The 12,671-nt window shown below is 43.7% G+C and overlaps 1 protein-coding gene across 6 annotated transcripts in view; it reads right to left on the bottom strand.

Moving 5' to 3' along the window:
* Mak (male germ cell-associated kinase) overlaps positions 1-12,671 on the bottom strand; it is a 47,825-nt gene that overhangs the window by 28,638 nt on the left and 6,516 nt on the right. For all 6 annotated transcript variants that reach the window (XM_087589871.1, XM_087589873.1, XM_087589875.1 and 3 more), the window contains 3 exon segments: positions 8,820-9,140; positions 2,649-2,703; positions 1,731-1,852 (listed from right to left, as the gene is read on the bottom strand). In XM_087589871.1, coding sequence (XP_087445997.1) covers positions 1,731-1,852; positions 2,649-2,703; positions 8,820-8,920 — 278 coding nt within the window. In that variant the 5' untranslated portion in view covers positions 8,921-9,140.

Below are 12,671 nucleotides of genomic sequence, written 5' to 3'. Positions count from 1 at the left end.
AAAAATACAGTTAAGAGCTACACATGAGAACCAGGTTTCATTTTCCAGCAGTTACATTTAACAAAAAGCAAACAAAACCGGAAACATTAAACTTACTTAAAATTTTTATTTTTAAGTTTACTTTGACTGATGTGTAAACCAATTGAAAGTTCATATTTATATAAATATAAAATATAAAAGTGCATATAATGCAATGTGTGCAAATCTCACACGTGCATGCACTATATAATGATTAAATCAGGGTAAAGATTTGTGTTTCAAACACTTATCATTTCTTTATGGTCAAAACTTCAAAATCCTTTCTTCTGTGTTTTTTTTTTCTTTTCTTTTTTTCGGAGCTGGGGACTAAACCCAGGGCCTTGTGCTTGCTAGACAAGCGCTCTACCACTGAGCTAAATCCCCAACCCCTCTTCTGTGTTTTAAACTATGCAATTTGTTATTACTACCAATAACCATCTATTATTACACCATAGAAACTCCAGAACTTTTTACTTCTTAGAATCCATTTTTTGGGTCTTTCCCCTGTCTCTATTTTTCCACTTAGTTTAAAAAGTGCATCTACTTCGATATCCCTTGCGAGACCTGGTCTTACATAGCCCAGGGTATCCTTAAAGGAGCTACATAGCTGAAGATGACCCTGTCTGCTGGCCTTTCTCCCCCCCCCCCCAACTGATGGATTGCAGGTGTGAAGTTACCATGCCTGACTAACATAAAGTTATTTATATATATATATCTGTACTAAGTTCCTAAAACTTGATATACAATTTAATTTGCATTATAGCACAGTTTAATCATTCTAAGGGCTCAAAAGTCATATGAGGCCAGCAGTTACTACCTCAGATGCAACATTTAGATAATGCCCTTGCTAAGTCCCAATGAGGGTTAAATTAAGGGCGCAAAAATTAATTTGTCAGGCCACCAACTAAAATGATCAACACCTGAATAGAAAGGGAGAATTTTCATCCAGCTGGTTACGCTAAGATTTATGACTCATATATCTCTAATGAATTCATCAGACAGTTTGTGGCGGGCAGGGGGGATGGATATGGGTGTGCATTTACTTGTAGAGGCCAGAGGTCAGTGTTGGGTGTCTTCATCCATCACCCGCTGCCTTGTTTCTTTGAAACAGGGTCTGTCACTGAATCGGGAGCTCACTCATAGGCCAGACTGTCTGACGAATGAGGTCCAGAGGTCCATCTGTCTCCCTCTCCCATGTAGGGTTATAGCCATCTACCTGCCTTCCTACGTGGTTCCTGAGGATCAGAACTCGGCTCCTCAGAGCTTGCTCTGAGGGTGTTTTACTCACTGAGCCGTTCCTCCAGCTCCTGTCTCATCTTTTCTTGAAAGCTGCTTTATTCCTCTCTTCATTTAGTCACAATTTGTTGCTTGAAAGGGCAATGAAGACAGGTTTTTAGTTTTGCCTACAACTAGCGCTACTCTTGAGCATAAGACTGCTGATTCTCTCCATTCCAAAGGGGAGGGGTGACTGGACGATGTCTTTGCGTTTGCTGCCAAGGAATTGCAGTGCACTGGAGAGTAGTAGCGATGTCATAGCTGGTTCCTCAGTGTCGAATGCTACCATTTGATGAGATGATAGCATCAGCCCATTTAAATCTACCTCTTCAAGTTATAAACCAGTGCTACATCAAGTTCAAGGCACCGGAAGAATTCAAGGGACTCATGGGAAAAAATGGCAGGGAAAATATAGTTCTCATAAAATAAAGACATACCTGTCTTTCATTAGCTGATAGAGGTTTTCTTTCATATATTCAAATATAAAATAAAGATGGTCATTTTCTCTGATAACTTCTTTTAGTTTAATCACATTGGCATGATTGAGTTTCTTCAGGGACTGTAAAACAGGACAGCAGAATAATTCCTAAAGGACATTTATAGAGGTCGGCAGGACCTTGTTTGTGCTAGTTACTTTGGGAACCTGTCTATGTCTTTTAGATTCATTAATAAATTACATGTTAAGACCTACAGAAATTTAAAAGACACTGGGGCATTAATTTAAAGCAAACATTAAATGATTTAAGCAGTGAATGTTAAGCGAAAAGGGCAGCCAAGCAACAGAAGCTGCTAGTCGGTCACTTTCCCTTTTCTAATGTAGGTCTAACTTTTCCTTTCTGACTTATCCATGTCAGACGCCATGCAAAGTATCTAAAATCTCACCCAAGTCACACAGCATAAAACACAAGGAAGTGTATGCCGTGATTTAAAAGCTTGCTTTCGTGTTGAGGGTGTGCGTTTTGAAGTCATCTTTAAAAAGAAGGCTTGTTGTTTTCTATTCCACTAACATGGGAGGAGGACTTCCGGATGTAAAGGAAACGAGGTGAATGCAGTTGTCTTCAGAATGCATTTCGAAGAGTCTAGAACATTGATTCTCAACCTTTGGGCAGCGGGGCGGAGGGGGAGGGGTCGCATGTCAGATACCCTACATGTCAGACATTTAGATTATGATTCATAACAGTAGCAAAATTACAGTTATGAAGTGGCAATGAAGTGATTTGACGGTTGGGGTCAGCACAGCAGGAGGAACAGTATTAAAGGGTTGCAGTGTTAGGAAGGGTGAGAACCACTGCTCTAGGATGATCCTAGGAGCTGTGCTCAGGCCTGGTGTACTGTTGGGACCTTGGCCTCTTTACCTTAACTTCTCGCAAGTTCATACACTCATCCCAAGAATAGAACTTTCTCTTCATCCTGAAATAGACAAGGGAACATTTAGTGGTCAGGACTGAAGGCTGCAAGAAACCAATTTCACAACCTCTGGTGTTCTTGAGTATGGCTTCACTTTAACGTTCTTCCTCCCCAGAAGGAAACCCCCTCCCCTCTGCTCGCATCTCAAGTCAGGTCTGGGCTCAAAGGCGCCATTCTGCTTCAACACAATTATGATCGGAAGCTCTGGAGCTTCCTTTCTAAGTGAATTCCTAAACAAGTTTAGTCAATTTAATTGTGATTTTTTAAAAAGTGTGATTTCCCTTCCATGTTTCCATTCTTTCTGCAACTTAAAGGAGAAAACACCAACAGTATACTTCAGAGGTGGCAGAGGTTACAAAGTTTGGTAGCAAATTCAGTGAAGGATTTGACCTGACTTACATTACTATTTCAGCTTTGGGTAAGGGATTATAAAATAATTTAAATCAGGGGAAAAAACAAAAACAAAATAAAAAACCATGAGTGATCCAAATTTACACAGAGTGGTCTTTCCTTTTTCCTTTTCTTTCCTTTCTCCTTTTCTTTCCTTTCTCCTTTCCTTTCCTTTCTCCTTTCTCTTTTCCCTTTCCTTTTTCTTTCCTTTTCCCTTCCCTTCCATCCCCTTCCCTTCCCTTCCCTTCTCTTTTCTTTTCTTTTTTCCCTTGTGGGATCAGGGTGGTGGATAGGGTCTGACCCGAGAGCCTTTCACATTTTGCCCTTTACTTACCCTCTCCCCATTAGAGACAGCAGAACTCTGTTTAGCATGATAAAGTAATTCTACTATGCATACAACAGATAGTTTGTATTTCTTTCTTTTTTAGATTGTATTGTCAAATGAATGGATTTTTAGTCATCAAAAGGAACAGGGACAAGAACAACTCTGTGCTAGGCAAGGAGGTGTCCGCCAGTACTCGGGACAGAGGCAGACAGATATCTGAGTCTGAGGCCAGCCTGGTCTACAGAGTGAGCTCCAGACTGCCAGGGCTACATAGTGAGACCTTGTTTGAAAACAAAACAACTTTCCCCCACACCAAACCAAAGCAAACTAAACCACTCAGTGATGTCCTTGACCATATTTATCAGTCTGACTGAGTGATGGTTGGTCTTCACAGTCAACATAACTGAATTTAGAACCACTAAGGAAACACACCTCCGGGTGTGTGCATATGAAGATGTTTCCAGAAAGGTTTAACTGAAGAGGGAAAACACATCTTGAATGTGGGTGGCCCCAACCCATAAGCTGGGATTCTGGGCTGAATAAAAAGAAAGTAAAAATGTACTGAGCACCAGAATTCATCTCACTCCGCCTCATAATAGCAGGGCATATTAATGTCCAGCCCATCCTCACCATGACTTCCCTGCTCTGATGAACTGAATCCTTCTCCAGCCAAGAGGCAAGCACAGACCTTTCCTCCCTTTGTTGCCTTTGTTGAGTATCTTATCACAGAGAAGAGGAACTGATACAATCTACAGATGATTTATGGCTCACCAGGAAACTCAAGAGTTACTCGACTAACTGGGCTAACTGCTATAAAGCTATAGAGCTCATATGAGAAATCCAGCATGGGGCTGACAGCTAAAGGGAGGTCAAGATGGGACTGTACATCCCGGGTACAAATCCATGCTCAGCTTCATGGATTCTCAGCCTTGGATGGCTTGTCTGTGGCTCAAATGTTTTTCCATAAAGACATGCTAGTGTACTACAAACATGCTAGTGTACTACGAATATTGAAAATGTGGAGGCCGTTCTTAGTATTGATTATCTTTGAGCCATCTGGAGGCCCGAAGCATGTCACTGAAGTATTTAAAAAGTATCCTTATGGAATCAGAATTTCATTTAGACTCATGCAGGCCCCGTAAGGAACCTCGGAAGTTATCCAAAGGTACTTTTCAATGCCATGGGTTTCTAGAAAGTTACTTTCCAAAAGATAAATCATGGCTTTAAAGTAAAAATCAACTCAAATAAAGCATGTAATAATAAAGGGATTACCCTGTCCTAGAGTGCCCGTGAGTGCTGATTCTTTCTAATTCGATTTCAGAAATGTGAAAGTATCCTGAGATTGGCGAGATCGATTGCTACAAGCAAGGGTCAGAGTCCCCTAAACTAATGTGGAAGAGAAAATACCTGACTCCTGCACGCTGTCTGTTGTCTTCACAGGCACACACACTGTGGCATGTAATAATAATGATAATGATGATAATAATAATAATGGCAATCATTTTTTTAAAGTGCCTCTTCTTCAGAACTCAGGTAAAAGCATACCCGTAAGCTTTTATAAGTCAATAGACACTGTAACTTAGCTGACTTGAACAGTCTTAACTCTTCTCCCATGTTCATTAATACGGTGTCTTCTTTGCAGCAATACCTCCCTAAGGGGACACGTTCTAGCCCGTGGATAACTCTGCCATTCTCCCTGGCCTATCTGTGCTGTCTTCACATGCTTGTCTCCACTCTAGTGAAAGGGACTGTCCTAGAATTCTTAGTTAAGATTTCTGCTCCAATGCTTTGTGGACTTTTAGTTCTAAAGATCCTCAGCTCCTTCCCTGGGATCCATGACTTTAGGCTCCTCCCATTCCTTTGCCTTAGGCTCCTCCCACTTCTCTGACAGCTTCCTCTCACCGCCTCAGTTTCTCAGCTTCCGCTATTCCCTAGAAATGGTCTTACTTGTTGAAGTATTCTTCCTTCCTCCCTAAAATAGTAACAACAGTAATAATTTATGAAGTGCGCCCTCCATGGAAGTGGTTCTCAACCTGTGGCTTGTGGCCCCTTTAGGGGGTGGAACGACCCTTTCACAGGGGTCCCCTAAGACCATCTGCATATCAGACATTTATATTACAATTCACAAAAGTAGCAAAATTACAGTTAGTGAAAGTAGCAACAAAAAATTTTTTGTGGTTGGGGGTTGCCACACATGAGGAGCTGTATTAAAGGGTCTCAGGACTAGGGAGGTTGAGAACTGTTTCTCTATGGGAAGCCTTCTATGACAATTTGCTGGCTTTAGCCTCTGCTTCCAAGACTAATCTTCCCCTCCCCACCCCTCCCGCCCATTCATGTTGTGACTTGTAGACTTGTTAGCAATGTGTCTGTCTGGTCTTTATTTTGTCACGAGCCCATATATAGTAAGTGTGCAACAATTAACTGTGCTGTATGAAGTTTTCCTCTGTGTTTGTGAGAAGGTGTGCGCACGTGCGCATAGTGGCCTGTAGACTATGTAGCTAATGACTATGACCTAATTATTATCCTTCCGCTTCTGCTTACTAAGTGCTGGGATTCCGGGTATGCACCACTCACCCACTTTGTATATCAGAGACAGAACTCAGGGCCTGGGGTAGCTGACCAAGCTCTCTGCCAGCTGAGACACATGGCCAGCAGAGGTGCACAAAGACTTTTTACTATGGGGGAAAATAAATCCCTATATGTTACTTTGGTTAAGCTTTTAGTGTGTTATTTGCCAAAAAGCATTCCTAATTTCTATATTATGTTTTTTTCCTCTTCCCTCAGTGTATCTGACTCTTCTAGTCAGTGAGGTCTTGGCTCTCCTGAGCCTTTACTTAGATCTCTCACCCGAGACCGATCGTCATTGTACGACGCTAAAAGGTAAAAACAACCACTGTTTTTACTCCCTAGAAGAGATAATCAATATTTTGTCATCTTAAAATCAAAAGATGGTAATCTCCCATGACACTACAACACCCAGCCCCCCTTGTTAATCTTCTACATTTCTAAAAGCCATGGCCATGAACAATACTGTGTCTTTCCTTCCAGGCCACATGTACATGCATGTACAGACCGTTGTTTCTACATGTAATAAGATGTTGGTTCCTCTGATCCCCATGCCTCAGTTCTTCTGCTCTGTCTCCTTGAGCAGTTGGGATCTCTAAAGTGACTCAAATCAGGAAGAATGGCAGCAGTTCTTTGCCATGAAGAATGACTTTCAGGGCTCTGCCTCTGGCCTTCCCCACCATTCTGATAAATCATATGGACCCCATCACATTATGGGGGTTTCTTTTCATTCCTGTTTGCTAAATGTTTCTTAAAAACCAATGAGTAGGCACTAAATTTCCCTAAGTCAATTTAATAACCTTCCATTCATGTTAGTGTATGTTATGTACTTATTTGGCAATAATGGGCAGTTGGAGATTTGTTATAAAATAAGGCCATCATGTATGTGCTGTTTCAGATAGGGACATTTAACAGTACCCAATAAAGCATTTATCTTCTAGATTTTCATTCTTTAGTGGGCTGTCTCCAGGTCCAACCTGGGGAAAGCAGCTGCAATGTCACGAGCACGCTCAGGCTGCCCTCCGATGAAGCCCGGTGGAGAGGGACTGAGATTGCTGCAAACAATCTTGACACAGTTACGTGTCAGACTGTGTTTGAGTCACAGCTCATGCGTTAAAGTCCTAATACCCGGAATTTTACATGTCTGTGTCACAATATCTGAGGAAGTCAAGTTAAAGTGAGGTATTAGGCTGGCCCTGACATGACAGGCATCCTTACAACAGGGAGAACTGGACAGAGACTCACAGAGAGGAGAGAGTGGTTGGCAAGCCAGGGAGATCAGAGCAATCCCTTCCTCGTGGCCTGTAGAAGAATACACCGCTGCCAATGCCTGAGGGGTTGGGGACTCTTAGATCCAGAGATTTGTGAAAATAAATTTGTCATTTCAAGCTGGGTGTGATGGCACACTCTGTAGTAAAAGTGAGTGGGGGGTGGAGGAGGCAGGCGTATTAGGTTAAGTTCTAAACAGTGAGTTCAAGGCCAACCAGGCATGGATGGATGGATGGATGGATGGATGGATGGATGGATGGATGGATGGGTGGGTGGGTGGATGGATGGATGGATGAATAAAACTGGGTGTTATTTAAGCCACCAAGTCTGTGAAACTTTGTGGAATGGAAAATACATGGCCCTTTATGGGAAGAACTGTGTTTCCTCACCCCTAAATTCCTAGGCTAAAGTACTAATACCTCAAATTGTGACCATATTTAGAAATATAATTTAATTTTGTTTGAGTTCTTTGCTGTTGTTTCTATTTTGAGACAGTGTTTTTCCTAAGTACCCCAGCCTAGCTTTGAACTCATGATTCTCCTTCTTGTCTGCTGAGCACCACTGTGGTCAGCTGAGATAGTCTCTGAGAGACTATTATTAACAGGCAGTGCAATCTTTAAGAGAGGATCCAATCCTGTATGTCTGTATCGGGGAAGAAGAGCACCACACACACACACACACACACACACACACACACACGCACGCACACACACGCACACGCACGCACATCAAGACACACACACAGAGGAAGAGCATATGGACACACAGACAACCAGCTACAGGCCACAGAGCAAGGAATGCATCAGAGGCCGGCCCTGCTGCCGCTCTGAGCTTGGATCTATTGTCTTCAGAAATAATGGCCGTTTAAGCCACCTAGGCTACCAGTAGCCATATCAGACTGAAATAGCGAATCGAACTGAGACAAACCTCTGACAACCTCAGCCCTGGTCCATTTCTGGGCTACCTCATAAGACTTCAAGCTGGAACCACTCAGTAGTCACTTCTTAATTCCCATCCACAAAAAGAGTGTAGATTAAGAAATCCCAGCCTCATTTTAAACGATCAAACTTCAGGGTATTTTTTTTTAAACAATCAAACTTCAGGGCATTTTTGTTATGTAGCAAAAATATAATAAACCCAACATGTAATAATTAATAGTTGATTCTATTTACTTCCATTTATACTCAGGAAAATGGTATATCTCTTTCAGAATTCAATTTAACAAGTCCAACCTTATCTTGAAGCCAGCTGTTTTAAAGAATTAGTAAGTTCTATTCTGTTCCCATGTTTAAACTTACGAAATATTCACTCTCTCCAGTCTTACCCCAAATGTATCGGGCATAAAATGCAGGGCACTCAGACTTGCTTGGTTTACTAATGCAAGACGGACTTTCCTTCACATAAGTGTACTCCTCTTTGGAAATTTGATTTTTTTCCTAGAACGGTGTTTCTCATCGGTCAAACCACCTCGTGGTCTGGACTGACCCTCACTCCCTGATGCGGCAGGTTCTCAAGCAAAGGAAAACAAAGACCCAGGCTTTGCGCAGGCTGCACAGTGGGGCGCACACACCTCTTGATTGCCACCAGCTCCCCAGACTCATTGCTCTTGCCCATAAGCACACTCCCGTACGTGCCGTCCCCCAGCTGCCTCATGGTTGTATATCGGTTCATCTTGGGAAGGGTAATCCAGAGAGGTTGCTGACAGAGCTCGCTTCCTTGCTGAGTAGAAATCTAAATCCGTCTTTCCTTGTGGTCCTCCTCCTTTTTGTCACTACACGGGAGACAGGCTTGTCATCATTAAACACGGCTCTTCCTCAAGGTCAGGTAGGCTCATGGGATACAGCAATAAGGAATCTGGCAAAGAGACACTGAGTCCATTCTTAAGGACACCCTGCGAAAAACCGAAGCAAAAATGGTTTCAGTACAGAGTCCCCACCACACATTTACTGACATCCTAGACACATAAAAATTAGAGCTGAGATAGAGGCCATTGTTAGAGGGCATGTGTGCACTGTGGAAGAAAGTTCACACACAACAGACCACAGGCAGCTCGATGCTTCCCTGTCCCCGCACTGGGCGATCTACCCATGACTGTTCAAAGTGGGACTGATGCTTCGTGGGGTTCTCTTTCTCCTGGCGAGAGTCCATGTTCTTTCAAAGGAACCAGGGGAAAAATAAATCAGACCGCTAAACCACGCCCATTCTCTGAAGCAAGTTTTGAATGACTTCAGTTAGCATGCTAAACTTAAGTTGTATTATTTATTTAAAAATCCCCAGTGGCGGGGTTGGGGATTTAGCTCAGTGGTAGAGCGCTTGCCTAACAAGCGCAAGGCCCTGGGTTCGGTCCCCAGCTCCGAAAAAAAGAAAAAAGAAAAAGAGAAAAAAAAAATCCCCAGTGGCTTGCAACTGTCCACATTAGGCAAGAGGAGTTGAAACAAGCCACAGAGAGAGCAGTAACACAGAGGAACCTCTTACTTCATTTAAATGACATGCCACTATCTTTTACACTGAACCGAGAAACATTTGAGTCTAATTATGAATACATTCACACAAAGAGCTAGGAAACGCAACCCCTTTTTACGTCCAGGCACGTGAGGCAGGCAAGCATAGAGACAGGTTGGCCTGGGGCTCTATTTGGGTTTGGGTTATGCACACCCACCCTCTCTTACAATAACACATTGGCAGCCCCGTTCCTTCCCTTGCACATACGTACACTTTACTCTTTCGTACCTTTCTAAATAATGCACCTAGCAGAATCCGAAACCCCTTGAGCCCCACTGGCAACAGGTCACATGTACTCTCATCTCTGAAGAACAGTATAGATTTTTCCATCCCTTGTTAAAAAAAAAATCAAATGTAACACCTTCTATTCTACTGAACTATATTTCCAACATACATTATGTGCAAAGAATAGAAGGGCTGATGTGGCCTGAGGTGCTGTGCATGCACAGTGACGCAAAGCTGTGTCCTCATTAACTGTGAGCATTAAGGTGAATCCACTGCTTACCATCTAAAGCCCACGCACATTTGGGCATGCGTGTGACTAAGATAAGAAACATTCTGGGGGGAGCAGGCACAACAGACAGAATAAACACGATCCAATCTACCAGTCAAAATTGAGGACCATGCCAGTGTCGCCCCTTAGTCACCAGCTCCTCCCCTCTTGAGCCCTGAGCACTTCCACTCAGGCGTCTCAGTGTCAACCTTGACGTGGACGCCTCTCTGATCTGTAATCTCGCTTTGCTCTCAACCAAGTGATTTTGCTGTTTGCAAGTCTGTGCGAGCTCTTACTTTCAATTCTTTGGATAAGAAGCAAAGAACCAGGAGACACCCAACCTAGACCCTAACCACCAATAGCGCGTGCACGTGTGTGTGCGCGCGCACACACACACACAGACACACACACAGACACACACACAGACACACACACAGACACACACAGACACACAGACACACACACACACACAGACACAGACACAGACACACACAGACACAGACACACACACACACAGACACAGACACACACACACACAGACACAGACACACACACAGACACACAGACACAGACACAGACAGACACAGACAGACACAGACAGACACACACAGACACACACACACACACACACACACACACACACAGACACACACAGACACACGTTTATTTGGGAATTCATCAAGTCTGAGTTAGAGGATTGAGGATTGGGGCTGGAGTTGCAGCCCAGGTGGCGGAGAGCCTGCCTAACGCGCTCAGAGCTCTGGGCTAGATCCCCGGTACTGGCTGACATGGGTACCTGGAATCCCAGCTCCCGGGAATTGGAAACAAGATCAGCAGTTCAAGGTTTTTCTCTCGTATACAGCAAGTTTGAAGACAGTCTGGAAGACAGGAGACTCAGTCTCCAAACAGACAAACAAGCCAAAAAGCAGACTCGGGCTCAAATCTCTACCTGCTTCCACATTCCTACATAATGGTTTAAAAAAAACTTTTGACGGACCAAGGTAATGAAAAGAAGGGCAGTTTAGCTCTAAAATGCTATGAAACTATGAGTATATATATATACATACATACATACATACATACATACACATATATATCTTTAAAATTATTTATTGTGGGCCTGAAAGCTGACTTAGTAGGTACAGATGATTGCTGCCAAGTCTGATGACCTGAGTTCAATCCCCGGCCGGGACCCGGGACCGGGACCCATGTTAGTGGAAGGAGAGAAATAATTCCCACAGGTGTCAGGCCCCGCCTCCGTCTCCTCTCTCTCTCTCTCTCTCTCTCTCTCTCTCTCTCTCTCTCTCTCTCTCACACACACACACACACACACACACACACACACACACACGTACACATAATAAAACGATTTACTTGTGGTACAGGTCACTGAACGCAGGGCCTGGCGTGTGCTAGGCCCTGTACAATTGATCTATACCTCAGTCCTGAATATGTATTTTCAAAAAGTGAACTTTTCCCACTAACAGATCAGCTTTGTAATTATTATAGCAAAAAGGAGAACGAATAAAGGAAAGAAAGGTCACTGGTCTCTGACAGACACATATTCTCTTGCAACGGGGAGTAGAGCAAAACAAGTAAAACAAAAAGCTTGGCCGAAAGACTGCTTTTCTCACAATTTCTTCAAGACCACAATCAATTACTCTTTGTCCTAACGACGATGACAGTGCTGGCATTAAGATGATGTGGGTATGGCAAATAAATGACCCGAGTCATCCTGCGGCAGCGCCCTGATGCTCCCACACCCCCTCACCAGAGACAGCGAGGTGGTCAGAAACCCCTGCTCACTTCTTTCACAACAGAAACCCCAGGAAACTTTCTGGAAAGGAAAGGAACTCAGTTATTTGAGGCTTTCCATCTTCCAGGTATTCAAGCCGCAGAAATAAACCTGTAAGGTTCCTGCAAGTCATTCTGTCCTTCATGGATGCCAAGTGCTTTCCTCTAAATGATTGCTAATCGTGAAACTGGTATAGCTTAGCCAAGAAACAGAACTAGCACAGAGCAGCAGAGTCTAGTTTGCCCTTCCTCTACAGAATCTGACAGCCCTCCCCTGACTGGCCACCCCCCATGCGGCTCAGTCCTGGCCCCACTTGGGCATGTGACTTGTTCTGGCCAATAAACTATGAAGAAAAGCCTTGGGGTCAGGGATGAGGCTGTCCCAGCAGGCTGCTGTTCAGCCTGGGTCCTGGGTGAAGAAGATGAACGGGGACAGTGCTAGGCCAAGTGCAGCCAGTCAGGGACGGGAGAGTGAAACAGGCTTTGAGGTTGCATCATTTGTCACTAGAGTAACACTGAGCAACAAATAACCCAGGATCAATCACTATTGGTATCTGCTCATTCAGTCAGGAACTGCAGTATGCCCCACCCCACCCCCGCCCCACCACAACCCCTTTCAGTACAGAGTCCAGG

This window comes from Rattus norvegicus, chromosome 17 (assembly GCF_021556685.1).
Source record: "Rattus norvegicus strain SHRSP/BbbUtx chromosome 17, alternate assembly SHRSP_T2T, whole genome shotgun sequence".
Lineage (NCBI taxonomy): Eukaryota > Metazoa > Chordata > Mammalia > Rodentia > Muridae > Rattus > Rattus norvegicus.
This window is presented reverse-complemented; position numbering and strand designations above follow the sequence as displayed.